At 35.6% G+C, this 26,779-nt stretch overlaps 1 protein-coding gene across 3 annotated transcripts in view; it reads left to right on the top strand.

The window, feature by feature from the left end:
- The first annotated feature begins 13,736 nt into the window (after window positions 1-13,736).
- cacul1 (CDK2 associated cullin domain 1) overlaps window positions 13,737-26,779 on the top strand; it is a 177,977-nt gene continuing 164,934 nt past the window's right edge. For all 3 annotated transcript variants that reach the window (XM_066679086.1, XM_066679085.1, XM_066679087.1), the window contains exon 1: window positions 13,737-13,982. In XM_066679086.1, coding sequence (XP_066535183.1) covers window positions 13,856-13,982 — 127 coding nt within the window. In that variant the 5' untranslated portion in view covers window positions 13,737-13,855. The remainder of the gene's footprint in view (window positions 13,983-26,779) is intronic.

The following is a 26,779-nucleotide window of genomic DNA, read 5'->3' as shown; positions in this document are numbered from 1 at the left end:
GCAGAAAGAGGCCGGGAAAAATGTCTGCCTCTCAAGCAGTACATCAGCTCATCAGATTCCAAAAGGTAAGTTTTAAAGGTTGTTTGAAATTTATGTTCCATCAGCTCAACTTCATGAACAGTGGTGATGTGATGCATCATCAGAGATTAGTCACTAAATATTTTTATTAAACATCTCTTGTAGGTTGGAACCAGTGGGCAGCAGCATCTAGACAGCATCACCCAAAGCAGACAGCCTTATCTTCTTGCCGTGGGATCCACAAAGTGCAGCATCCATTCCTACTTTATTGTGATCGACAATCATGCACTTCCATGCAAGGTGACAGGTTCAGTGGGAGTTTTTGACAAACTCTTTAAGGCACATTTTGTCTTTCGTACATCGTACAATTCATGCCTAAACAATGTTTTCACTTTTGTGCAAACAACTATCTACAACATTGACATAGGGGAAACAACGAGACTCCTAGGGTTGCGGAATTAAGAGCTAAAATGATGTTTTAGAGAAGAATTGTTGAGGAGAAACCATGAGATGTTTTCAATGTAAAAGTGACCATGAAAGTCCAAACAGCCTCATCAAACACCATAAGGTAATTCATGGACTCTGTACAGGGAGGACACTATATCTTAAATGTGGTCAAGTGGGATGTTGTGGGAAGTGCGTTGGGCTAAATATCTTGGATATGTTTATCGCCCACATTTGGTTATCTGTGGCAAAGATGAATCTGATATGCCTCTGTTTTATCAAATTGATTCTGTTCTGATTTTACACAGAAGACTGTTGCTGATTACCATGCCTTTAGTTGCTGTAGCTTTGCAAGAACATTTCCATGCATATGAAGTGACCAGGCAAAAACATGATTTTGGTTTCTTTCATGTCGATAACCTGCATTATCATAGGCCTTTTGACATACAAATGTCATATGGACTGAATGACACAGCTCTCTTTGTTGTCCCATATTGCTTTCTCTGGTGAGCATGTGATTTGTCATTTTGATACTTATCTCAACATTAGAGGCAAGGTGAGCATGGGCAGCAGGATTTGTCATGTTTGTTCAATGTTTATGACCATTACAATAAATGATGGTACTGTTATCTTGTGTTATTGGTTTTGTTTGATTTTGATATTAATTACATCACATGTAATTTAAGTTATACAGTATAATGCAATTAATATTTAAGAATTACACTTTAGAGAGGAAAAATACACTAAATGCAACTGCTGTAGTGTTAAATATAATTATACATTTAAGTGACAATTTATAACACTTTCAATTTAAAATAACTCTGAACTGTGTAATTATTTTACTCTATGCGGTGTGATTAATTAACAGTGTTAAATATATTTACACATTTGGGTGTTAAAATTAACTAAATTTTTAGTTGAATTTACTCTTAAAATTTGACACTATTTTTGAGTGGGACCAAATGTTATCTGAAATGGAGTTAAATTCAACTCTATAGGTGTTAAATTAACACTTTATTTTTTACTGTGTGCATGGAGAATATTTAGCTATATATATATATATATATATATATATATATATATATATATATAAAGGATATTTCTATAAATGTTCTTAATATTTCATTCATTGAGTGGTGAAATCTGAAAAGAAATCCCTTGACTAAAGAAATGTCTGGACTGTTTTGCCTTTGAAAACAACATTATATTTTGAAAATGACATAAAGATATTCTTAAAAACTTTTGGCTAAAATGTTGGTCAAAATCATTGCATACTTTAATAAATGTCAAGCAACATATTCATGAATATCATAAACTTGTTTCCATATTTATTTATTAAATAACTGGAGTTATTTATTAAATATTATTATATATTAACTGTCAGTGTTAGGGAATAATGAAATACATGTAAAGGCTTTATGTATTTAGTAGGGATGCATGATATCACTTTTTCCCTCCCGATACAAATACCGATATTTCATGTTCAAGTATCTGCTGGTACCGAGTACCGATACCAACTCTATCTATCTTAATTACTAGATATGCGCATATAAATCCAGATATTTATATTGCTATACTTACAGATTTTATTTTGTTAAAACAGTGTTCTGTATCGCTAATGAAATATGATAAGGTTGAATGCACAACATTTACTTTTATTTAACTGCACATTAAAACTTTTACAAATTCAGAGCCATGAAAAAATAAATATTTCCACAATGCAGTAACAAGTACAAATAGGAAGACATAGTCTGGCCTGACTGAACAGCTTTTGAACTGTTTGAACCTTTTCAACTGTTTTTCAACCTTTTCTCGGAATAATTCGTATAATGGAGCAGACACACAGTGTAACTGTGGAATTCTGTGTGTTGCTTAAGTCATACTATGGGATTTCAGGAATAAGCATTCTTTCTCTTCGACCTCAGGACCACAGTGTGGTTAGTATTTAAACCCTGAATCGGTGCACGAACCCATGGCATGTAGTTTCACAAGATACAATTAATGATCACGAAAATGATGGAGCCAGAGCGAGTGGAAGTCCGGCGTGCCCACGAGGCTCATCGCGTTACAGCTCGGGCTCGTACAATAAACTAAAGCCTTATGTATCGCAGTCAGGGGCTGCACTGACGGGTCGTCATGTCGTGTGAATGCGTTTAATAAATAATTCTGTTCACTTCAGCTCGCGCACGGGTTTAACAGCTTATGCACCGGGGCCGTCTTCATTAAATGAGGCTTATCCTCTACCGAAGTCAGTTAAAGACTATTTATTTATTTTTTTTATAACGTCTCTGCTTTTAAACATATATACACACCAGTGGCGGATGCTGGTCTTTCAAGGAGGGGAAGCTCAATTTCGGCCTACATCATAAAATGTGTCGGTTTATTTATACATAAATTCTACCCTCCGTTCCTTTTCTAGAAAATTATCTGTGACCCTGTCGTACCAACAAGGCGTCTTTTCCAGGGACTTGACTAGTGTCCTCTCAATGGCCAGCAGATCTAGGCTGCTTAAACGGCCTTGGCCCATGTGAAGTGTGTCCGCTTGAGATGCCACGGATCTCTATACCAAAGTATCGCTGATTCGCTCATTTCGCTGTCAATCAAAAGGGATTCAGCCTCAGACAGATTGTCCAATCATCATGCAGAAGCTGAGCGTCCGTGCCAGCCGAGGCCAGCCCACTGCCCCATAGACCTCCAGAGACGCTGAGCGTCCGATGGGCGGGACAAAGCCCAGCATTTATCCAATGGCTCGTCTCGTTTTGCTGCACTTCGCTGCTTCGCTATTGAACTCCGTGGACGCTCAGCGTCCACACCGTTTAAAGCACTGAAGCTCCGGGAATGATTGAGTGGAAAGCATTTTTACCAGTGATAAGAAGCTGATTCTAAACAAAAGTTGAGCGCGTCGTAGTGCACATTTATTCAATAACATGTACACACAACAGTATATATTTGATCACTTATTTTTTAAAGGTAAATGAATGAGGCCCAATGAGTGCTTTAGAAGATCGTATATTTAAAAGCCATACTTTAATACGCGTGGTGCTGACCCAGTAAATAAGGAACGTCCCTGGACGTTCAAAAAAGGTCTAAAAGTAGTCGGTCTGTCAAGGACATATTTTAAACGTCAGTGGACGTCCAAAATTAATTGAAAACAAGTCAGTTATTTCAGGACCAATTGACAACGTCAATGGACGTCCGAAATGCATTGAAAACAAGTCAGTTATTTCGGGACCAATTGATGACGTCCGAAATGCGTTGAAAACAGGTCAGTTATTTCGGGACCAATTGATAACGTCAATGGACGTCCGAAATGCGTTGAAAACAGGTCAGTTATTTTGGGACCAATTGACAACGTCAATGGACTTCCGAAATGCGTTGAAAACAGGTCAGTTATTTCGGGACCAATTGACAACGTCAATGGACGTTCGAAATGCGTTGAAAACAGGTTAGTTATTTCGGGCCCAATTGATAACGTCAATGGACGTCCGAAATGCGTTGAAAACAGGTCAGTTATTTCGGGACCAATTGATAACGTCAATGGACGTCCGAAATGCGTTGAAAACAGGTTAGTTATTTCGGGACCAATTGATAACGTCAATGGACGTCCGAAATGCTTTGAAAACAAGTCAGTTACTTCGGGACCAATTGACAACGTTAATGGACTTCCGAAATGCGTTGAAAACAGGTCAGTTATTTCGGGACCAACTGATAACGTCAATGGACGTCCGAAATGCATTGAAAACAAGTCAGTTATTCTGGGACCAATTGATGACGTCAGTGGACGTCCGAAAGGCGTTTAAAACAAGTCAGTTATATTGGGACGAACTGATAACATCAGTGGACGTCCAAAATGCGTTTTAAACAAGTCAATTACTTCAGGACCAGTGGACGTCCAAAATGTGTCTGTTATTTTGGGGCAAATTAATATTGTCAGTGGACGTCCGGAATGCGTTTTAAATCAGTTAAAAGAGAGAGAGAGAGAGAGATAACCCTTCAGATAACGGTTACTCTGAGTTTGAATACAGCGTCAAAATAAGTTTCAGTGGATGATTTTTCAACGGTTTGTGGAAGCAGGCATTACTAAAACAGCGGAGGAGGCTTGTATATTCAGAGGTAAGTGATATTTAATCTTAATAAAACTTTAGTTTCACTCATTCTGGTAAAGTATAAGTATTTAAAGAGCTCTAGCAAAGCAACAGCTATGCTAGGTTAGCATCTCAGTGAAGACAAGTGGAGGAGTAGAGGAGGATAATAGTTAACCCATTCTGTATAAAAAAAATCAAAGTAATATTACATTATTAACAGTTAATGTTTTTGACATTTATTTCAGCAGGTCTGGGTTGCAGTTACATGCAAGCCACCTTACTAACAATGTGAATGTTAACCAAATATCAAAAGAAGTGCTGGGCTGGAAAGTAAAATCACACAATACCATTTGCGCAGGCCACATTTGTGCTTTTCCAAATATGTGAAAATCATCAGATGAATGGTACTTTTATCTGAAGTTGTGCATAAAATATCGATGTATTGTACTCTGTTATTACTTAGAAAATCAACAATACAAATAATTTTATGTATGACTGGCACTTCCTCCAGGGTGTATTCCCGCCTTGCGCCCAATGATTCCAGGTAGGCTCTGGACCCACCGCGACCCTGAATTGGATAAGTGGTTACAGATAATGAATGAATGAATGAATGAATGAATGTACTCTGTTATTACTTTTACTTAGAAAATAAATACATATAATTTTATCAGGTGCACCAAAACATTTACATATGATACAATATTTTGTTAGACTGACAATTTTTTCCCACTCAGGTATCCAACTAACTTGGAGTATGTTCATGTTCCCAAAGGTTTAACTGTGAAATATAAATGTTGTGGGGAACACTAATGCAAGTATGTATTTTATTATATTGTAGAATTAGTAATAATATTTTAAAACTTATAAGCTGTGATCTGATTATTAATGAAAGCATACATGTTTTGAGTCAATACTGTCCATCCTCCAGCACACCTTGCATATATCAGGCAAGGAAGTCAACAGATGCATCAACAGCATTGTCACCAAATGTCCAGTGCTGGTAGCAGTGAACCAACATCATATAGGTATTATTGTATCTTTTATAATTCTGAAAATATTATATATAATATGTATAATATTATATTTATATATATAATACTATTTTATAATACTATTTTATTTATAATATAATACTATAATATAATACTAGATTTATATTAGTTTTTTACTGTAAGACCATTATTAAAATTATATTATATTAATATTTGTCTAATATAATTTCCTTATTCTATCTTATTTGCGCTACACTATTGTCTTTATTGATATAATTTATTGGATTATTATAATAAAACTTTCATCTATTGTGTTCTGCTTTGTTTTTACAGTTGTCTGATGAGGTTGATGGAATCCATACAATAACAGTGAACAAAATTCACAAGTTCAGCAATGGATTTACAGCTGTACTCCCTAAAATACACATCGCCACACTGACGTTGAGATGAGAGAGGACTTCAAAGCTTACAGGTTTGATTTAAACATTTGACCTAAATAATAATTTAACAATTATTGCATCAATTTGGCTTTTGTGCTTTCATTCATTCATGTATTCATTCATTGTCTGCTTGTCCAGTTCAAGGTTGTGGTGGGTACAAAATATTTACATACTACCTGGAGTCACTCTGCGCAAGGTGGGAACACACCCTAGACAGGGCACTAGTCCTTCACAGGGCACCACACACCCACACATTCACTCACACACTCACACAATGGACACTTTTGAGTAGCCAATCCACCTGCCAATGTGTGTTTGGATCATGGGAGGAAACCAGGAGCACACAGAGGAAACCCATACAGACACAGTAAGAAAACACCAAACTCCAGAGGGGGGCACCAATATAAATTAATAGTTAATAGGTATGGGATCATTATTAAAGCATTTTTCTTCATCATGTATAGGCACTGACTTCAAGAATAAACTTGTTTTTCTTGACTTACAACTCTGACCCCCTCATTAAGTATGATAAAGTAAACTGTTGTCACACCAACTGAAATAGTCACAGTCAACGTAAAGTCAGTATTATGTCTTAGTGTGTCATGCCAAGTCTATTTCTGTTTTTCGGTAGGGTGAACCTACAACATTATATCTGATAATTCAGCTGAAAGATCAGGACTGGGAAAGGACTGGTTTCCAGAGGAAGCCAGAGTGTGGTGAAAGCTGAGTTGAGGTTTGCTGTCATAGTCCAGTAGATGAGGCCTTCTTCACAAACACCTGTATGTATCACGACTTCAAAATTGAATACCCGGCGCACCTGAAAACATCATGACATTTCTCCAGAGATGCATTTTAAACATGGAGTTGCAGAGTGTGACTCAAGTGATCAACCTCCTGTACTAAACCTTTCATGCCTCCACTGAACAAATGCACACAATTTCTGCATAAAAAGTTTACCTTTGCCAAACTCAAACAACACATTGGCCTGTGCGTGGACATGTACAGTATAACCTGTGGTATATGACTGCCAGTACACTGTTTTCAAGTTTCATTCTAACAGAAGATGTGTACTGAAAACACAAGCAATAATTTTCCTTCCACTGTCATATTTTTATTAATTAAATGTATTGGGTTAAACAGATTTAAAAAAAAGGTAAAATTTAATGTATATATTAAAATGTCAGTTTTGCGTATTTCCTCTTCAGGTGGATTTTTATTAATTTATAAATTGCTATATTTTTGATTTTGCCTTTTTACATAAGTAATTGTTTCGTACACTGTTGATTATGGAAGATCGCCAATCCACCTACTAACATGTGTTTTTGGACTGTGGGAGGAAACCGGAGCACCCGGAGCAAACCCACGTGGACAAACCAACTCCTCTCAGACAGTCACCTGGAACGGAACCCACAACCTTCAGGTCCCTGGAGCTGTGTGACTGTGACACTAACTCCTGCGCCACCGTGCCACCCATTATGAATATTTCTGTTAATAATTCTGGTACACTTTAGTCACCACAGGGTACAAAATGGTTTGTCACTGGGGTGGTATCTATAAAGCTAATGGTAATGATACATTTTAGCCCCTTATGGTTCCAAGTACATTAAATAGTACAAAAACATGACTACATAAAAGAACACTGAAAGGTACTGTATTGTACCTAAAAGAGGTACAGCCCCAGTGACAAGCTTTTGTACACTCTATACCTTGTACTTTGTTCAAATCTGTACTTCTTTTTCTTAGTATGCAAATTTTTGTTTCATTTACATGTGTAATTGAATACAGAATATTATTTTTTAAATATTATATATATATATATATATATATATATATATATATATATATATATTTTTTTTTTTTTTTTTTTTTTTATACATTTATACATGTATGCCATGTTTGAGTCACATATTTTGGGCTAATTACAAAAATTTGCCAATATATTTATAAATATTTTGCTTTTACCTATGGGTGTAATGTTTTTCCAACCGGGATTGTGAACTGACAGGTACAATTAAATACTAATAGAAGAGTTACATAATGGAAACTATTAAAGAAATAATAGATAAACTATTAGGAACCATTAAGTTCTAATGGGTTACATGATGAAAACTATTAGATGTAGACACCATTAAAATCCAGTCTGAACCATTAAATTCTAAATGGAACCTACTGTACTTTGAAAGTACATTTGTAATGTGACTCTGTTACTCGTCTTTTCAAAGTTTATGTTTGGATGTCTTTTCAACTTTAATTCAGTGTTTATTGAATGACATTTAGTACGTGATTTCAATGTTGAAATAACGTCTTTAAAAGGACGTCCTTAATGTGACTTTGTTAGTCGTCTTTTCAACTTTCATTTTCAACTTTAGAAAAACGCTGATTGAAGGACATTTACGTACGTGATTTCAGCGTTGAAATAACGGCTTTAAAAGGATGTCTTTAATGTGACTTTTTTAGTCGTCTTTTCAACGTCTGTGTTTGGACGTCTTTTCAACTTTCATTTTCAACCTTAGAAAAACGCTGATTGAACGACATTTATGTACGTCCCAGTAAACATTTAGCCGTTGATTCAATGTAATGACTGCCGTCTAATCAACATTCTCTTCAGGTTGAAAATGAAAGTTGAAAAGACGTCCAAACACAGACATTAAAAAGACGACTATTAGACGTATTTTGAACGTCCATTGACGTTATTAATTGGTCCCGAAATAAAATACTTGTATAAAACGCATTTTGGACATCCACTGACGTTATCGATTGTTCACCACTTAACTAACTTATTAAGATGGAATTTGGACGTCCATTGATGTTTAAAATATGTCATTGACAGACAGACTACTTTTAGACCTATTTTGAACGTCCAGGAACGTTCCTTGTTTACTTGGGTGATTTCAGCGTTGAAATAACGGCTTTAAAAGGACGTCTTTAATTTGACTTTTTTAGTCATCTTTTCATCATCTGTGTTTGGACATCTTTTCAACTTTCATTTTCAACCTTAAAAAAACGCTGATTGAACGACATTTAAGTACGTGATTTCAACTGAAATAACGGCTTTAAAAGGACGTCTTTAATGTGACTTTTTTTAGTCGTCTTTTCAACATCTGTGTTTGGACCTCTTTTCAACTTTCCTTTTCAACCTTAAAATAACCCTGATTGAACGACATTTAGGTACGTGATTTCAACATTGAAATAACGGCTTTAAAAGGACGTCTTTAATGTGACTTTTTTAGTCGTGTTTTCAACGTCTGTGTTTGGACGTCTTTTCAAATTTCATTTTCAACCTTAAGAAAACGTTGATTAGACGACAGTCAAGTACGTTATTTCAACGTTGAATCAATAGCTAAATGTTTACTGGGTAAACTAAGAAGCCCTTCTTTTTTTAGCAACGCGAAGACAGCAAAACTAGCAATCAGATTCCCACGGCAACCGGAAGTAGATTTTTCACAAAAAAAGACTCTGGGGTTAAATACTTTTAAATGTGTAATTATTCAAATAAGTATTTAACTTCATGAATTGTTCTAAAGCATTTCATAATTTTGTATGAAACAAGCATCACTATGTAAGAATCTCACACAGTATACGTGTGACACACCATGTGGTGTAATTCATTCACATATATGAGTGATGGACATAGTTTTAATGGAATACTGCCTAAACTATACATTGTGTCAACACAAACCCATAGTGAAATGAACTCTCCAGACCCTCCTCTTTCTGCAAACATGCAGTTTTATATCAAACAAGCGTCACTTCACATGTAGGAGTCTCTCACACTATAGGCGTGACACACCATATGGTGTAATTCATTCACATATATGAGTGATGGACATAGTTTTAATGGAATACTGCCTAAACAATACATTGTGTCAACACAAACCCATAGTGAAATGAACTCTTCAGACCCTCCTCTTTCTGAAAAAATGCATTTTTATATCAAACAAGCATCACTGCACACGTAGGAGTCTCTCACACTATAGGTGTGACGCACCATATGGTGTAATTCATTCACATTGAAAAAGGATGGACATAGTTTTAATGGAATACTGCCTAAACCATACATTGTGTCAACACAAACCCACAAAACCACAGTCTGTTTATTCTTACGTGGACAACTTTGTAGAACAAATGCTTTCAGGGAATTTCTTATCAAATGATCTGATGTACATTCATGTTTTGTCATTATACAGCTGCAAGTGCAATGCAGATTGAGTTATATATAGCAGAAACCACATAAAATACTTACAGTACCCACAAACCTGATTACATCTATAGGACTTGATGATTCTCTTACAAATCGGATTCCAAAAAAGTTGGGACACTAAACAAATTTTGAATAAAAACTGAATGCAATGATGTGGAGGTGCCAACATCTAATATTATATTCAGAATAGAACACAAATCACAGATCAAAAGTTTAAACTGAGAGAATGTATCATTTTAAGGGAAAAATATGTTGTTTCAAAATTTCATGGCGTCAACAAATCCCAAGAATAAGTTGGGACAAGGCCATTTTTTTTACCACTGTGTGGCATCCCCCTTCTTCTTACAACACTCAACAGATATCTGGGGACAGAGTAGACCAGTTTCTCAAGTTTAGAAATAGGAATGTTCTCCCATTCATGTCTAATACAGGCCTCTAACTATTCAATCGTCTTGGGCCTTCTTTGTCGCACCTTCCTCTTTAGGATGCGCCAAATGTTCTCTGTAGGTGAAAGATCTGGACTGCAGGCTGGCCATTTCAGTACCCGGATCATTCTCCTACGTAGCCATGATGTTGTGATTGCGGCAGAATGTAGTCTGGCATTATCTTTTTGAAAAATGCAGGGTCTTCTCTGAAAAAGATGAAATCTAGATGGGAGCATATGTTGTTCTAGAACCTGAACATAGTTCTCTGCCCATGCCACAAGCACTCATGCAACCCCATAACATCAGTGATGCAGGCTTCTGAACGGAGCGTTGATAACAACTTGGGTTATCCTTGTCCTCTCTGGTCCGGATGACATGGCGTCCCAGTGTTCCATAAAGAACTTCAAATCGTGACTCATCTGACCACAGAACAGTCTTCCATTTTGCCACACTCCATTTTAAAAGACCCCTGGCCCAGTGCAAACGTCTGAGCTTGTGGAGCTTGCTTAGAAATGGCATCCAGTAGATTTTTATGGCCTTGACCCTTACGCACAGCAATTGTTCCAGATTCTCTGAATCTTTTGATGATGTTATGCACGGTTGATGATGATAACTTAAAAGTCTTTGCTATTTTACGCTGGGTAACATCATTCTGGTATTGCTGCACTATCTTTCTGCACAACAATGGTGGAATTGGACCTCTTACCCAATCATGTTGTCAATTGACCTAATTAGTGTTAATTGGTCTTCCAGCTGTTCGTTATATGCTCAATTTCCCTTTTCCAGCCACTTATTGCTACTTGTCCTAACTTTTTTGGGATTCTTTGACACTGTGACATTTTGAATCAACATATTTTTCCTTTAAAATGTTACATTCACTCAGATTAAACTTTTGATCTGTCATCTATGTTCTATTACGAATAAAATATTGACATTTGCCATCTCCACATCATTGAATTCAGTTTTTATTCACAATTTGTTTAGTGTCCCACCTTTTTTGGAATCCGGTTTGTAAATCATTTTCCAAAGTATTTGTAGTGTCAGAGCAATGCAATATTAATCCAGATCAAATAATAACTCTGCTCTCACATTGTTTAGCTGTAATGTTTACAAAACTGGAGCCATTATCTCTTTCCATAAAAAGCTTCCCTTTGCTAAAGTTTTCAAAGCAGGTAAAAATGGCTGGACTGTCAATGGTGTTAATCATATAATTTATAGTTCTACTATTGTTTATAAAATGGTGTCCAAATCTAACTGTGTTCTACTTGCTTTAGAGTTACCAAATTGTGTAAATTTACAGAATTTAAAATTGCAGGAAACAAAACATGAATGTAATGAACAATGTGAAAAATTGTCCCTTACATGCATTCAGATATATTTTTGCAAAACCATGATAATCTTCCCAAAAATATATTTGAAGAGGATTTAGAAATAATAAAAAGTGGAAGTTGGCTAAATGACAGAATTATAGATGCTTACCTTGCTCTTTTAGAAGAAAGCGTGAAGGAAAAAAAGGTGCTGATGTGTCCATTCACATTTGAAAATCAACATCTTTGCATCTTTATATTGTGAAGAGACAGAATACTGCCAGATGCTCCAAAAGTTCAAAGAAATTGGTGGAGATATAACATTATAGTTATTCCAATTAATGTAGGCTCTGTACACTGGGTGGCTGCTGTTCTCAATTTAACAAAACACAAAAAAATCAGACAAGAAAAACACTATTGTCAAGGTAAAAATCTTAGATTCATTAAAATCATATGAACATAAAATTGTTAAAGTTCTTGCTAAAATACAAAAAATTATGGTTGTCCAATATTTGGCATTACATGGAAGAATTATAGATGTGTCTTTTCAATATGAATTTTATCACAAGTGCCCTCAGTTTTGAAAACAAATGTATGGTAGCAACTGTGGTCTATATATATGCTTCTTTATAAAATCAGTGTTATTCAATATTCCACTAACTCCATTTTGCAATAACCGAATGAGATTATCTGTTGTATGAACTTCTCCATCAAAACATATTACATTCATTATCTGTAACCGCTTATCCAATTCAGAGTCGCGGGGGGTCCAGAGCCTACCTGGAATCATTGGGCGCAAGGCGGGAATACACCCTGGAGGGGGCGTCAGTCCTTCACAGGGCAACACAGACGCACACACTCACTCCTGAGTTGCCAATCCACCTACCAATGTGTGTTTTTTGGACTGTGGGAGGAAACCGGAGCACCTGGAGGAAACCCATGCGGACACGGGGAGAACACACCAACTCCTCACAGACAGTCACCCGGAGCGGGAATCGAACCCAAAACCTCCAGGTCCCTGGAGCTGTGTGACTGCGACACTACCTGCTGTGCCACCATGCTGCCCATTATATTATTATTATTATTATTATTATTTTTATTCTTAATTAAGGAAGGTTATTCTTTTACACTTAGGACAAGGGGGAGTATACAGAATGACAAAACTACAGAAGGGATAATATACATGGATTTAAATATTTTATATTATAAAATGTTCTAAGTATCTTCATAGTTTTATGCCAAACATATATTCATATATAGGATACTATGGGCACGACACACATTACGGCCAACTACATTCACATCAATGAAGAATGGACAAAGTTTTACTGTAATACTGCCTAAACAATACATTTTATACATTTAAACAAACATCACTGCACATTTAGGAGTCTCTTACACTATAGGCGTGACACACCATATGGTGTAATATATATATACACACTAAAGCATATATACTATATATATATGATTATATAGTAAAAATTAGTAAAGATTTTCAGGTTTTAAAAAAAAATCATTCAAGTTTTTTTTTTTATTCATCAGACGACACAAGGATGCCTGTCTTTTATTTTGAAATGGAAATACGGTAGAAATGCAAAAATTTTTTAACACCACCCTGATCCCTGATTTCAACCATTCTTCCAGTAAGAAAAAAACATCAATAAATTAAAAAAAATTATATATATATATATATATATATATATATATATATATATATATATATATATATATATATATATATATATATATAAAATATGTAGTGACTCTTAGTTTGTAATATCCCGGGAAACACCATTTACGGAAGTCGGGTTTGTAGGAAATTTCACAACAGTAAAATACTTTGGTAAACTACACCGCTTCTTGGCAAACTGAAGACAGGCTTCGATTTGGAATTGTACCTCGTGTAGCAAAAAAAAATATATATATAATAATAAATAAAAATGGACGAAGAGGACTTTTTAGACTCAAGCTCTGCTCCTATGTCTTTACCAACTGCATCTGATGAATCAGAACTTGAGAGGGTGAAGAAGACAAACCAAATGATTTTAAACTCCCCGTCAAAGTTGGGTAAGTTTAATTATATTTGTAATACGTAATGTTATAAAAGCATTTGTTTACCAATGCCCTTGTAAAATTGATTTAACTAGATATTCGCTCCTTTGGGGTTTGCGACTTTTGATTGCACTCTCACGTTTATATATTCGCAATTACGACCAAAGAGTATTGTGTTTGCACTCTGTCATTTTACATTCAGATTATCCTGTTAGCAAATAAAACACACAATACACATACATTTTGTCTCTATATTCAAACACAACGTTATTGCAAGTGGCTTAGAGCAATTCCAGCAAAATACAAAAAGGAACCAAAATTATCTGGTAGTTAATATTGTGTATTTCTTTAAATGTTCATATCTATGGAGGTGAAAAATGTCTCTTTTCCAAGTAATCCCTGTAGAAGTCTGACAGCTTCTTAGTATGCATTCTCCCAACAAAAACCATTACGTTGTGACAACATGTTTGCTGTGCAGCTGGTGTGAATTGTAATTAATAAGAGACATTAGTTTTTAAAGGAACAAGCTTGGTTTCATTAACATCTCACAGCCTTAGCAAATGCAATTAATAATAATAATGGTATAATTCTAAGAGCAACCCTGCCAAAATCTCTTTCTATGAACAGTCCTTTAATTCTACTATTAAGAGGAGACTTCAAATAATTAATGGGATTGTGTGTTTAGTTTAGACTGGTAAAACATGAATAGAAACTTGTGTGTGTATATGTATATATATATATATATATATAATGACTAAGTTTAGTCTGCATCTGAACACAAACAGGTGTCTAGCTATTGCTGAATTTACCATCAGTACAAGGCTTTAGAATGGTGCAAGCAAAAAAAATTAAAGTGCTGAATTTAAGTCAGGTTCCAAATTGGCGAAGCAACCAATAGAGACTGAATTCTTGAAGAGAGAGGTCACAGTAAGAAATCTAAGTAAAACAGCCAAAACCTTTACAGGAACACTTTTGAACAGGTCTACCGTCTAGGGCTTGAAGAGTTTGCTCTATAGGGACTGAATTCTGTTGGTGCATCTGTCTCATAGTCCAACATAAATGGTTTGCCTCAATTGTTTGTCTGTCTGGATATTCCAAGTTGTGGTATTCATAAAAAAAAATAATACATCTTTAACAGGATTTAGATATTTGGGAGTAAATATTACACAAACATTTAAAGAACTTTACTTAACCTTGGTACCTCTTATAGATAAACTCAAAAAAGATCTTCAAAAAGGGGGCACTTTAGACTTAACATTAGGAGGTTGTATGAATTGTATTAAAATGACTGCATCCCTAAAAGCATCCCTGTTCTTTTAACAAAAAACTTCTTCCATTCTCTTGACAAAAAATTATTGTAATTTATCTGGGGTGGAAAGACCCCAGAATTCACAATAGCTATCTCCAACGTCAGATAAGCTTGGGAGGCCTTTCTCTACCCAATTCTTTGTACTATTATTGGGCAGCTAACAAAATTAATTAAAAAAATAGTTTTATAGTACCAATTCCAGTTAAGTTTGTGTATTTCAGAAGCAGGCTCATGTAACACTTCTTCTCTCTCATCACTAATTACAGCTAATCTACCTTTATCTATTCCCAAACACGCAACATGTCCAGTTGTTACATCCACTATAAAAATATGAATCCAATTTTGGTGACATTTCGGTTTTTTCAAATTTTCTAATTTGGCCCCATTTGTAACATCAATTCTTTCTTACCTGCAATCATGGATCAAAACTTTTGAATCTGGCAAAAGAAGGGTATTATGAAATTTGCAGACCTTTTATGTTAATGGAGTCTTTGCTTGCTTTAATAATGTTTCAGAGAAGTTACAGCTACCACCTTCAGATTGTTATTGCTATCTTCAAATCAGGAATTTGATACGTAGGCATATGACTAACTTTCCAGTTTTCCAACTAAAAGAATTTGGCAAGAAATTCTTGAACTGACAATGCCAAATAGGTGTCTCATCTCAGGAATATATAACCTGATCGGCACTATTGATTGTGTACGGATGGAGCGAATACGAATTGCTTGGAGAACAGAGCTAAAGGTAGAAATACCAGACACAACTTGGGTAAATAAATACCAGACACAACAATCTGCTTTAAAAATGATTAACCGATCATCAACTTTTGCTTGGTCTCATCCAGTTTAAAGTGCTTTATCATATCCATTACTGTACGACTAAATTGGCAAAAAATTACAAAAGGGGTTGATGAGTTTTGTGATCGTTGTCATAATGCCAAAGCACATCTTACACATGTTTTGGTCCTGTCCAGCTTTATCAAAATTTTGGCTTTCAGGTACAGATTACCTATCAGAGGTACAATAATTGTAATCATAATTACAAATAGTTCCAAGATTTGAATTTTCTATATTTGGATTAATTAATGTTAACATCCAAACTCCCAAGGAGTAAAGAAGCTACTGCCTTTGCCTCACTTCTTGCTAGAAAAAGGATACTTCTTAACAGGAAATCACCCCACAAATTAAGCTTCTCAATGGCTATGTGACTTTATGCTTTTCCTTAAACTGGAGAAGATTTAAGTTTTCATACAAAAAAGCATCTGGGAAATTTTATGAAACATGGGATCCCGTAATATTGTATTTTGAGTAATTGAAGAGTCTCTCAATCCCGTAGTAACCCGATTCCACCAGGCACATTTTATCACATCAACTACTATCCAATCTTTTTATTTTTATATATATATATATATATATATATATATATATATATATATATATATATATATATATATATATATATATATATATATATATATATATATATTTCTTTCTCCCATGTGGCATCATCTGCAAAGTTGTCAGGAACAAAGTTAATCCCTGTACTTTTGATCATTTTACTCTATCACAGTTTTTGTTCATGATTCTGAGAGGGGCAAGTTTGAAATATATAAGTGATAGCTGAAATATAATTGGAAAGTTTCTGCATTAAACACCACTTTGTTTACTGGTGACTGGTATCACATCTTGGTTAGTCAAAAATATTTGGGTTTGTGTATATTTGACTTTTTCAAAACTGATCAATCCATTTCATATGGCTCTCATGGCCATTGATTTGATTCAGACATTTTGGTGAATTATAGGCCATTATATCTCCAATCTTTCTTTTGAGGGTACTGGAAAAATATTTGCTGCCCACCTTCAGAATCGCCTTAAATATAACCTTTTTGAAAAATTTCAATAAAAATTTCTCCTCTGCTCACAGCTTTGGTTAAATTCACAAATGACCTTCTGATGATAGCAGAATCTGGCTCTCCTTCTATGCTTAATCTCCTTGATGTGTCTACAACATTTGACACTATTGAACATGACATACACCTTAACTGCCTATACCACACCCTATGGACCCACTGGTGCTGCTTTTGCCTGGTTTCAATTCTATTTCACCGGCAGTACAGAGTATATTTCTATTGGCAACGCAAGATTCCAGTCACATGCTATGACCTGCCAGGTCTATCCATGGCCCCATTCTATTCACCTTGTACATGCTCCCCCTTGGCCATCTGATAAATCACTGTGGAGTTTCATTTCCCTGCTATGCTTATGACATACAATTACACATGATGATTGAAACTACTTCCCATTTTGCTGGTCCATCATCCTCTTCATCAATTTTCTTCAGCTGAGTGGTGCAAGAAATTGGAATGCTGTAATGCACTTCTAGTTGGGATTCAGGGCAACCTCAGACAGTCATGAGTTTTAAAAAGGGACTTAAAACATTTCTTTTTACATAAGCTTATGATTTTTAATTTCATTAGTTGAATTTTGATCTTTTTACAGGTGTAGAATGAAATTTAACCCATCCGTGACAGTGAGCGCACACATACATACATGCACGTGGTTATATAACACCCAGTGTGTGGATGTTCCTTTTTCAGTAATCATAGATCTGATTTCCCAAAAAGTAACATGCAGACAAAATTAAAAAAAAAGTAATAATAATAATAATGCTAAGACTGATTGGACCTTGTAACATGGCAGCCATAGTGTGCACCATCTTGAAATTGCATATGTGCACAATATTTAAAAATTCATCTGCCACTGCTGCTCTGAGAATGATTCAACCCCCAAACAATATCTGCTAAACGGTGATCCGAGAAAATGGACTAGAATCTATAAATGCCCAAAACCTACAGCAATCATGTCTGACCTAATGGACAGTGACTACAGATACATTGTAGACATAGCTCTTAAAATAGCCAGTTGAATTATTTGTTCAGAAGCCCTTTGAATAGATTTTACCTGAATTAATATATAATAACATACATTTATTTTCAATTTGTCCCATATTTTTGGACTTGGATTCAATCATTTCTAAGTTTATATTTATTTAAAGGAGGAGTAAGATATTTGCTGTACTTGGTCATAAAATATCCAGGGTATGTTGTCATAGTTTAGGGAAACATTCAAAGCTAAAACACTGCTGCCTCATAACATTGCTGAAACTGATATTCTCCTTGAGCAGTGCCCAGTCCAGAGCAGAACTCCTGTAATCCCACCCTCTGTCCTATCAGAGTAAAGCTAGCCACTTTTGCGTTGCCAGGTGCGAAACACAATCCTTGACAAACTATGTGCTGCTGCCATGGAAACAAATTGCTTCAGGAGATTACATTAGATTCTAAACAACCTACAATGCTCAGTGACAAAAAGATGGAGTAAAACAAGAACTAAGCAAGTTAGTGATAAAAAATAATTGAAGACCGGCACCAAGTTACCTACTTTTCTCCTTAACAGGTAAGCACTGAGCTTCAACTAAGGCAGTGGTTCTCAAAGTGGGGGGAGCTATTGCAGGGGGTTGGAGGGGCACAGCAGGTCAAATGAGCTACACAATGCTAGCAAAAGATGGACAAGTTTGTGAGAGCAGCAGGTGATGAGTTTTCTCAAGCCACAAAAGAAAATGAGTCATAGCTCAAACCACTGGGAACCACTGAGCTAAGGTATGCTAAGTTTGCTAGATAATCTGTCACAGCCACTGGTAGGATGAGCATTTTAAATATTTTAACATTCGAGTACCTGCATTGATACCCTGTGGTCCATGTGCACTTGGTTTATCAAGGCAGTAGGCAGTTTCAAGTAAGAGACCGACCAGGACTGATCTTGGCAGCAACCAGCGTGACAGAAATATCTGACAGAAACATCAAGTTTCACTCTATATTGACTCATATTACAAGTCATTTTACCATATACATTGGAGATACATTGACTTAAGACTTCCACATAGAGTAACATTACACATGCCCATTCCTATTTACAGAAATCATAAACCCAGTTTGGATTTTATTTAGATTTTTTTATTGAATCAGTGGATATGCTCAAATTTCTTTTGCAAATGATAAATCCATTTATGCTGTAATTTCAGTGTCTGACAGACTCCTTGATCATTGGCGCTATATTAGGGTCAAAAGTTTGTTCATTTGAAAAAAAAAATCTGAAACAAAGTTGAAATCTTGAGATTGAACTTTGAAAAATACAAAAATGTATTTAAAATTTAAATGTGTAGGATGATATTTTTCAGTTTAAATAGAATTTTGATCAATTATTTAATATTTTTAAATAAATTTTCACTTTTCTTTATATTTTGATATTTGAAGTCATATTTTTCAGTTGCAGATTTTATGTTGTCAGTTGTTGGTCACATCTTATTTTCACTTGCAGATCCTTTTTTTCAGTTTCAGAGTTTTGGACCTGATGTAGCATGGGAAGCGGGACATCAGCGGAGAGGGGCGTGGTATAATGACTGACAGCATAGCAATGAAGTCCTATATAGTGAGCTCTTTTAGGCAACAATATTTACTAATCACAGCATAAGAGCTATAAACTCTGTCAAAGTGCGTAGTTCCACAGCCGCGTATGGTTCGTCAGGACAAGCTGCAGCAAGCGGGTAACAAATCTGAATAAGCTCCTTGTTCCACATTAAATTGTGCTTTAAATTAAACTGGTTCTGCTGCTGTGCGTTTTCCTTTATATTCCGTGCTTTACACAATGATTTATTTACATGCGCTTTTCTCAGTGTTAAAACACAGAAAGTAGCTGCAGTAACATTTAAGGTGGAACGAGACATGTAATTAATGAGCTGGGGGTGAAAAGTTAATTTCCTCATTGTTAACATTACTTATCTTAACACAGCCACACAGAAACTGTTTAATTTAAAGCACAATTTAAGGTCAGTCAGAACATCAAACTAAAAACCTGGGGAATTTATTCAGATTCATTATTGCTGCAGCTTATCCTGATGGAGCGGATGCCATCGCCAGCAAAGTGCTGGGAAACTAAAGTGTGGCTGTAAAACTACACACTCTGACAGAGTTTATAGCTCTTTTAATGCGATTGGTGAAGAATGTTGTCAAACAAAGCTCACTATAAAGGTCTTTGGCACTAAAGTTAGTGTTTTACACTGAATATTGCATATAAAGTGAGTGTTCAGTGATATTTCTCATAGTCAACAGTGAGGAAGGTCCTTCATTGCTATGCTGTCAGTCATGATACCACGCCCCTCTCTGCTGATGTCCCGCTAGATCAGGTCCAAAACTCTGAAACTGAAGAACAAGGATCTGAAAAGATCTGCAATTGAAAAATATAAGATTTAAAATATCAAAATATATAGGAAAGTGAAAAATCAAAAAAAATTATTTATTAAAAAAAAATTTAATAATGAATCAAAAATAATTTAAACTGAAAAATTCATCCTACACTTATTTTAATTTTGAATACATTATTGTATTTTTCATAGTTCAATCTCAAGATTTTAATTATCAGTTTCAGATTTGTTTTTTCCAATTGAACAAAACGTTTGACCTTAATATAACTTCATAGATTACAATGTGTGAAAACGTTTGTTTTAGTCATATAAACAAATGTGGCTGTTTTTTGCACTGAGCGCAGAGCTACAAGACAGTAGTCATGCTATTCAGTTGTCCAAGGAGAAATGTATGGAAGCAAATTTCTCTCATCAGACTTTGAAATATTACCACCTTTGAATTTGTAGCACTGTTTTTCCCCCTGACATTATGAAATCTGATTTTTGTTGCTTTTGAATTTAAGTCTTCAGATTTCCATCTGTGAATATTTTGCTTCGCAATTATGCTTCTGAATATAATTGCTCTTGAATTGAATTTGTGAATTTTCAAGAACACATTTTCACTGTTATTATTCAAGGTTAATCAATTCAGATAAAAAATTCAAGCTCAAAAAAATTCAAACAATATATTTTGAAGTTGCTCAAAAATTCGATAGACCAAATTCAGATCCCTAGATATGAGTGAAAAAATTCAGAGTACACATCTGGCATACAAAGGATAAGCAATCGATTCATTAGTATTTTCTGTTTCACCTTAAATGGTGCACTAGTTGCATTCTTTCACCGCTAGATGACAAAATATGAACATAACTTCCATACCGTGGAAAAACTACACGTGTAGCTTCCTTCAGTGGATATTATCTCTCTATTTTCAAAGTGTCTGAAAAATCTGAAAGGCTCACAATATTACAGACTATTGATATCCTGAAGATGAATAAATTTAACTCTGGAAATTTTTTGTAATGGCCCTGTGAACATAACATGTGATATGACAGAATGTGGAAACATGAACTGTGGGTGTACAGTCATGTGAAAAATTAGGACACCCCATAAAAGCCGTTGTCTTTTTGAACATATTTAATCATATGGACATTTGAATTTCATTTGAACAGCACTGAGAGATGGAGCTTATACAAATAAAACTGAAGAAATTACTTATAAACATAGGTTGTACAATGTAATTGGCTTTGGCAGAGAGGATTTAGCACATTTTTCAAAGGCGCAACCCACATACTCAGCTCTGCTGCTCATCCCACAAATGCATATTCATTACAGATGTGGCACCATTGAAAAGGGAAATTAACAGGCTTTTCAACGGTATAAGATTTATTGCCAAGAAGCATTGTTGCAACAAAGAAATAATCTACAAAACAAACATTTCTATATAAATATTTATAATATTAGATATAACCAGACATTGAGAATATACACACCGACATTCAGTGTTTAAACAAACGCAACTTTATGAATTAAACTCTGCAATTTGGGATATTATATTTGTAATACACCTTCTGTAATATCAATTTCAGATTCTTGATTATCTGACAATTAAAAAATAAAAATGGCATAGGTCATATACCCCAAAATTCATGTTTTCACATATTCATCATGTCATTTGCTATATTCACAGTGCCATGACAAAAGTTCCACATTAAAATTTCTTCATATTCAGGATATTGATAATCTGTTATATTGTGTCTTCAATGAGCCTTTCAGATTTTTGAGACACTTTGAAAATAAACAGACAATGCCCAATGAATTTAGCCAAATGCACGATTTCCCCACAGGTTCTATTGTGTCCAATGCTATGTTTATAGGGCAAATATATAAATTTTCCACAGTAAAATTTCTTCATCTTCAGGATATCAATCTGTTATATTGTGTCTTTAGTGAGCCTTTCAGATTTTTCAGACACTTACACGTGTAGATTTTCCATGGTATGGAAGTTGTGTTCGTATTTTGCCATCTAGCAGCGACAGAATGCAACTAGTGCACCATTAAGGTGAAACAGAAAATACTAATGAATCGATTGCTTATATAAGACTTCAATTTAAAAGCAACAAAATTCAGATGCATAATTTCAGTGCAAAAAAAAATTCAGTGCTACAAATTCAAAGGTGGTAATATTTCAAATTACAATAATGTATTCAAAATAAGAATAAGTGTAGGATGAATTTTTCAGTTTAAATTTAATTTTGATTCATTATTTAATTTCTTTGAATACATTTTTTTTTCATTTTTCACTTTCCTATATATTTTGATATTTTAAATCTTATATTTTTCAGCCACAGATTTTATTTTCACTTTTTGATCCTTGTTTTTCAGTTTCAGAGATTTGGACCTGATCTAGCGGGACATCAGCAGAGAGGGGCGTGGTATCATGATTGACAGCATAGCAATGAAGGAACTTCCTCACTGTTGACTATGAGAAATATCACTGAACACTCACTTTATATGCAATATTCAGTGTAAAACATTGACTTTAGTGACAAAGATCTTTATAGTGAGCTTTGTTTGACAACATTCTTCACCAATCGCATTGAAAGAGCTATAAACACTGTCAGAGTGTGTAGTTTTACAACCACACTTTAGTTTCCGAGTACTTTGCTGGCGATGGCGTCCGCTTCATCAGGACAAGCTGCAGCGATAATGAATCTGATTAGATTCCTTATTCTCCAGGTTTTTACTTTGATGGTGCAATTGACCTTAAATTGTGCTTTAAATTAAACAGGTTCTTTGTGGCTGTGTTAAGATAAGCATTTTTTAGGCACTTTGAAAATAAAGAGACAATGCCCAATGAATTTAGCCAAATGGACAATTTCCCCACACATTCTATTGTGTCCAACGCTATGTTTATAGGGCAATTATATAAAAATTCCACAGTAAAATTTCTTCATTTTCAGGCTATCAATAGTCTGTTATATTGTGTCTTTAGTGAGCCTTTCAGATTTTTCAGAAACTTTGAAAATAAAGAGATAATATGGCTGAAAGAAGCTAAACGTGTACTTTTTCCACGGTATGGAAATTATGTTCGTATTTTGCCATCTAACGGCAACAGAATGCAACTAGTCCAACTAGTAATTCAAGAGCAATTATATTCAGATGCATAATTGCGAAACAAAATATTCAGAGGTGGAAATCTGAAGATTCAAATTCAAAAGCAACAAGATTCAGATGCATAATTTCAGTGCAATTCAGTGCAATAAATTCAAAGGTGGTAATATTTCAAAGTCTGATGAGACAAATTTGCTTCCATAGCTTTATTTTTGTGGTTAGTAAGTGAAATATAATAGACTTGTTTTTCTGCAGTACATTTGGAGTTGATTAGCATTGATGCTATGCTATTTCAGTATATGTTCCAAGCAGATTTTGTGAACCTGATGGTAAATATTTTTGTAAACTCAGAGTTCAGCTGATAGAAAGTAAACGGCTTGTATTAAAGTTTGTGTGTTTTCTGCTTCTTTTAAACAGACATCTGAAGCTCGTATGTATGGCTCAGATGCTCCAAAGCAGTCTTTGTTGTTGCTAAATAAACTAAAATATCAATATTTATATCCAAATGGTTCAGTTGTTCTCACTGATGGGGTATGGTGGGGGCTAATGGGCCCTATCTCAAGAATAGTCAATGTGTGGGCCACAAGTATAGAAAAATACAGTGTCACATCACTATTTTTCAGATTCAAAAGGGCATCCAATATGCCACAGCGCTAAAAGGTCTTTTAAACAGCAGCAGTTCGGAGTCCTAGAGTCAATGTTTGTTGCCAATGGGGTGAACACCGCAAGCTTTAGTGTATTGGGTCTAGTCTCAATAGTACTCTCTGTGACTGTGATTTCAAACAAGGATCAATAAGGTTTTTTTCTGGTGTGTTTCCTCCATTTTTCCCATAACTTGTCTCCCTCATCTCAGGAAGCACATGTGTTAATGCTAAACACTCCCCTCTCTGAATCTCTGAACACATTAGCTCCTCTGAAAACAAAAATGTGACCCTCTCTTCACCTACCTAAAAAAAAAAAAAAAAGTTTGTTCCCAAAAAGCTACATATGCTATTATTCAACACAAACCCAGCAACAATAATGTGAGAGAAGTCTGTATGTCATTCATCTGTTGCATTTCCCAAAAATATTTTTTCAAAGGTGCTGATATATAGTGAAAAAACACATTGTGAACTTTTATGAAGTTTTCTTTAGATAAACCCCAACGTACAGGCACTAAGCTGGGGGGCTATGAGTAAGCCCACTCCTGCCTTACGCCTCTCACCCTGGGCAACTCCAGAGTGAAAGAGCATCCAGCCCCTCTCAAGGAGGTTCCAGAGTCCATACTGTGTGTCGAGGTGAGCCCAACTATATCTAGCCAGTACCTCTCAAGAAAAGTGCTATATAAGAACAAAGTTCAGTTTGAAACCAATCTTCTGACAACGAGAAGGAGGAGAAATACTGGTTCCAAAATTAGAAATTTAGTGCGGAAGGCAAGTCCAAAAGCAACAAATCTAACTCTAAAGAGTTGGAGGAGATCAGACAAATGCTGGCAATACTCTGCAAGGAAAAATGAAAAACCCTGATGTTCTTTCCATTGTGTCGGTTCAACCAGAACCCGAAACCGCCACTTCTAAAACGCCAGAAACTGTAGAGAATTGTTTAAATGGGGGGTCCACAGAAAATTGGTCTCCCCTTTTCCAACGTGACCCTTCCACAACCCAGACTGATACAGAAAACTAAATGGTGCAAGGAGGTGACTCACCAACTCCTCCCAACGCGGTCATGGTAGTTCACCTGGATGCCAGAGATAGTCTAGCTTTAGATTCTGTCAATTATTGAAGGTGATACACCTGTCCAACAGTTCATGGGACATATACTCAAAAAAGGGGTTGCTTCTACCTGTCCGTTGTAATGGAAGGGAAACTAACGCATAAGGCTCTCCTGGACACCATGTCCGACATTACCTTAATGTCCTTAACACTGTTCCATTGAGACAGAGCCATCAATTGACTCAATAATTGTGAATTGCAGTTCCAAAACTGTTCCCTAAATATTAAACCGTACTCCCATACGGGTATTACAATCAAATCCATGGCATTGATTAGTTTAGCTATTGGACCTATGACCTTGGTGCATCCTGTTCATGTATACCCTCTTGAAACTATTTCATTCCTTATCGGCAAAGATCTTCTTAATCCGCTGATTGACTTTAAACATTTAAATTTTTGGGCTGCATGTTTTCTAAAAACCATCAGGAAGTTCAGTTTTGCTGCCTCAAGGCTCAAGGAAGTTTACCCGATTACACACATTTCATTGTGGAGGACGATGATGAGCTCATGGTGGTCACTTGAGACTGCAGTCTCACCCTGACCCCCTAGTGCCATACTTGCAACGGCAAAATGTGTTCCTGGGCACTTTCACTCTTCCTAATGCCACAGACACTACCCAGTTTTCACATCACCAATGGCATAAAAATCCAAGAGTACCACGTCAACAGTGCCATCCTGGCCCTTTGGGCTGATGTAAGTAGTCTGCCATAAGTAGAACGCTCTTTGATGTGCTACTCGACACTAAACCGGACATCCCATGGGTAAATGGTTCTTGCCGCTTTTCCCTCAACCCAGTTCAGAAGGTGACATCCCCCACTGATGGCATTTGAGCCTTAACCATTCAGTGGAACAAAAGTGTACTCACACACTATTTCTTGGTTGTCCCTGCATGTCCACGTGGCCACCATTAGCAATGTGTTTTGGTCTTTGACTGAAACCTCAGTAGCCACTGTGTCCTCAGACCATAGCAATAATCTTACAAAGCTTCTTGCATTCTTGAGTCCCTGATATAATCCAACCTAGATTTGTAAGGTTGAACGTGTTGTTTTTGTTTGCTTTGTGTTTACTGGTGATGTTCTGTCACCAAACTCCCCACAAGGGAAAATGTGTCAAGATACTAAAGGTATTTTTAATATAAAGGTATATTAATCTTTTTATAAAATTAATAATTCGATCAGTAATCTAAAACAAGGAATTCTTGTTCAGAAGCCACATGAATTGAGAAGTCCTCTCTGCTTAGTTAACTATACGTTGTATTAAACAAACTCCTCTTTATTTCATATATTTTTCTGTATTTGGGTTAAAACTGTTTGTTTATAGGATATATACAACAGACTGGAATAATTCCACCAGAAATTGTTCATTTCAATATCTTTCTTTTAAGAGAATTAATTAATCAGGTG

Source organism: Hoplias malabaricus, chromosome 8 (genome assembly GCF_029633855.1).
Source record: "Hoplias malabaricus isolate fHopMal1 chromosome 8, fHopMal1.hap1, whole genome shotgun sequence".
In the NCBI taxonomy this organism is placed as follows: domain Eukaryota; kingdom Metazoa; phylum Chordata; class Actinopteri; order Characiformes; family Erythrinidae; genus Hoplias; species Hoplias malabaricus.
This window is presented reverse-complemented; position numbering and strand designations above follow the sequence as displayed.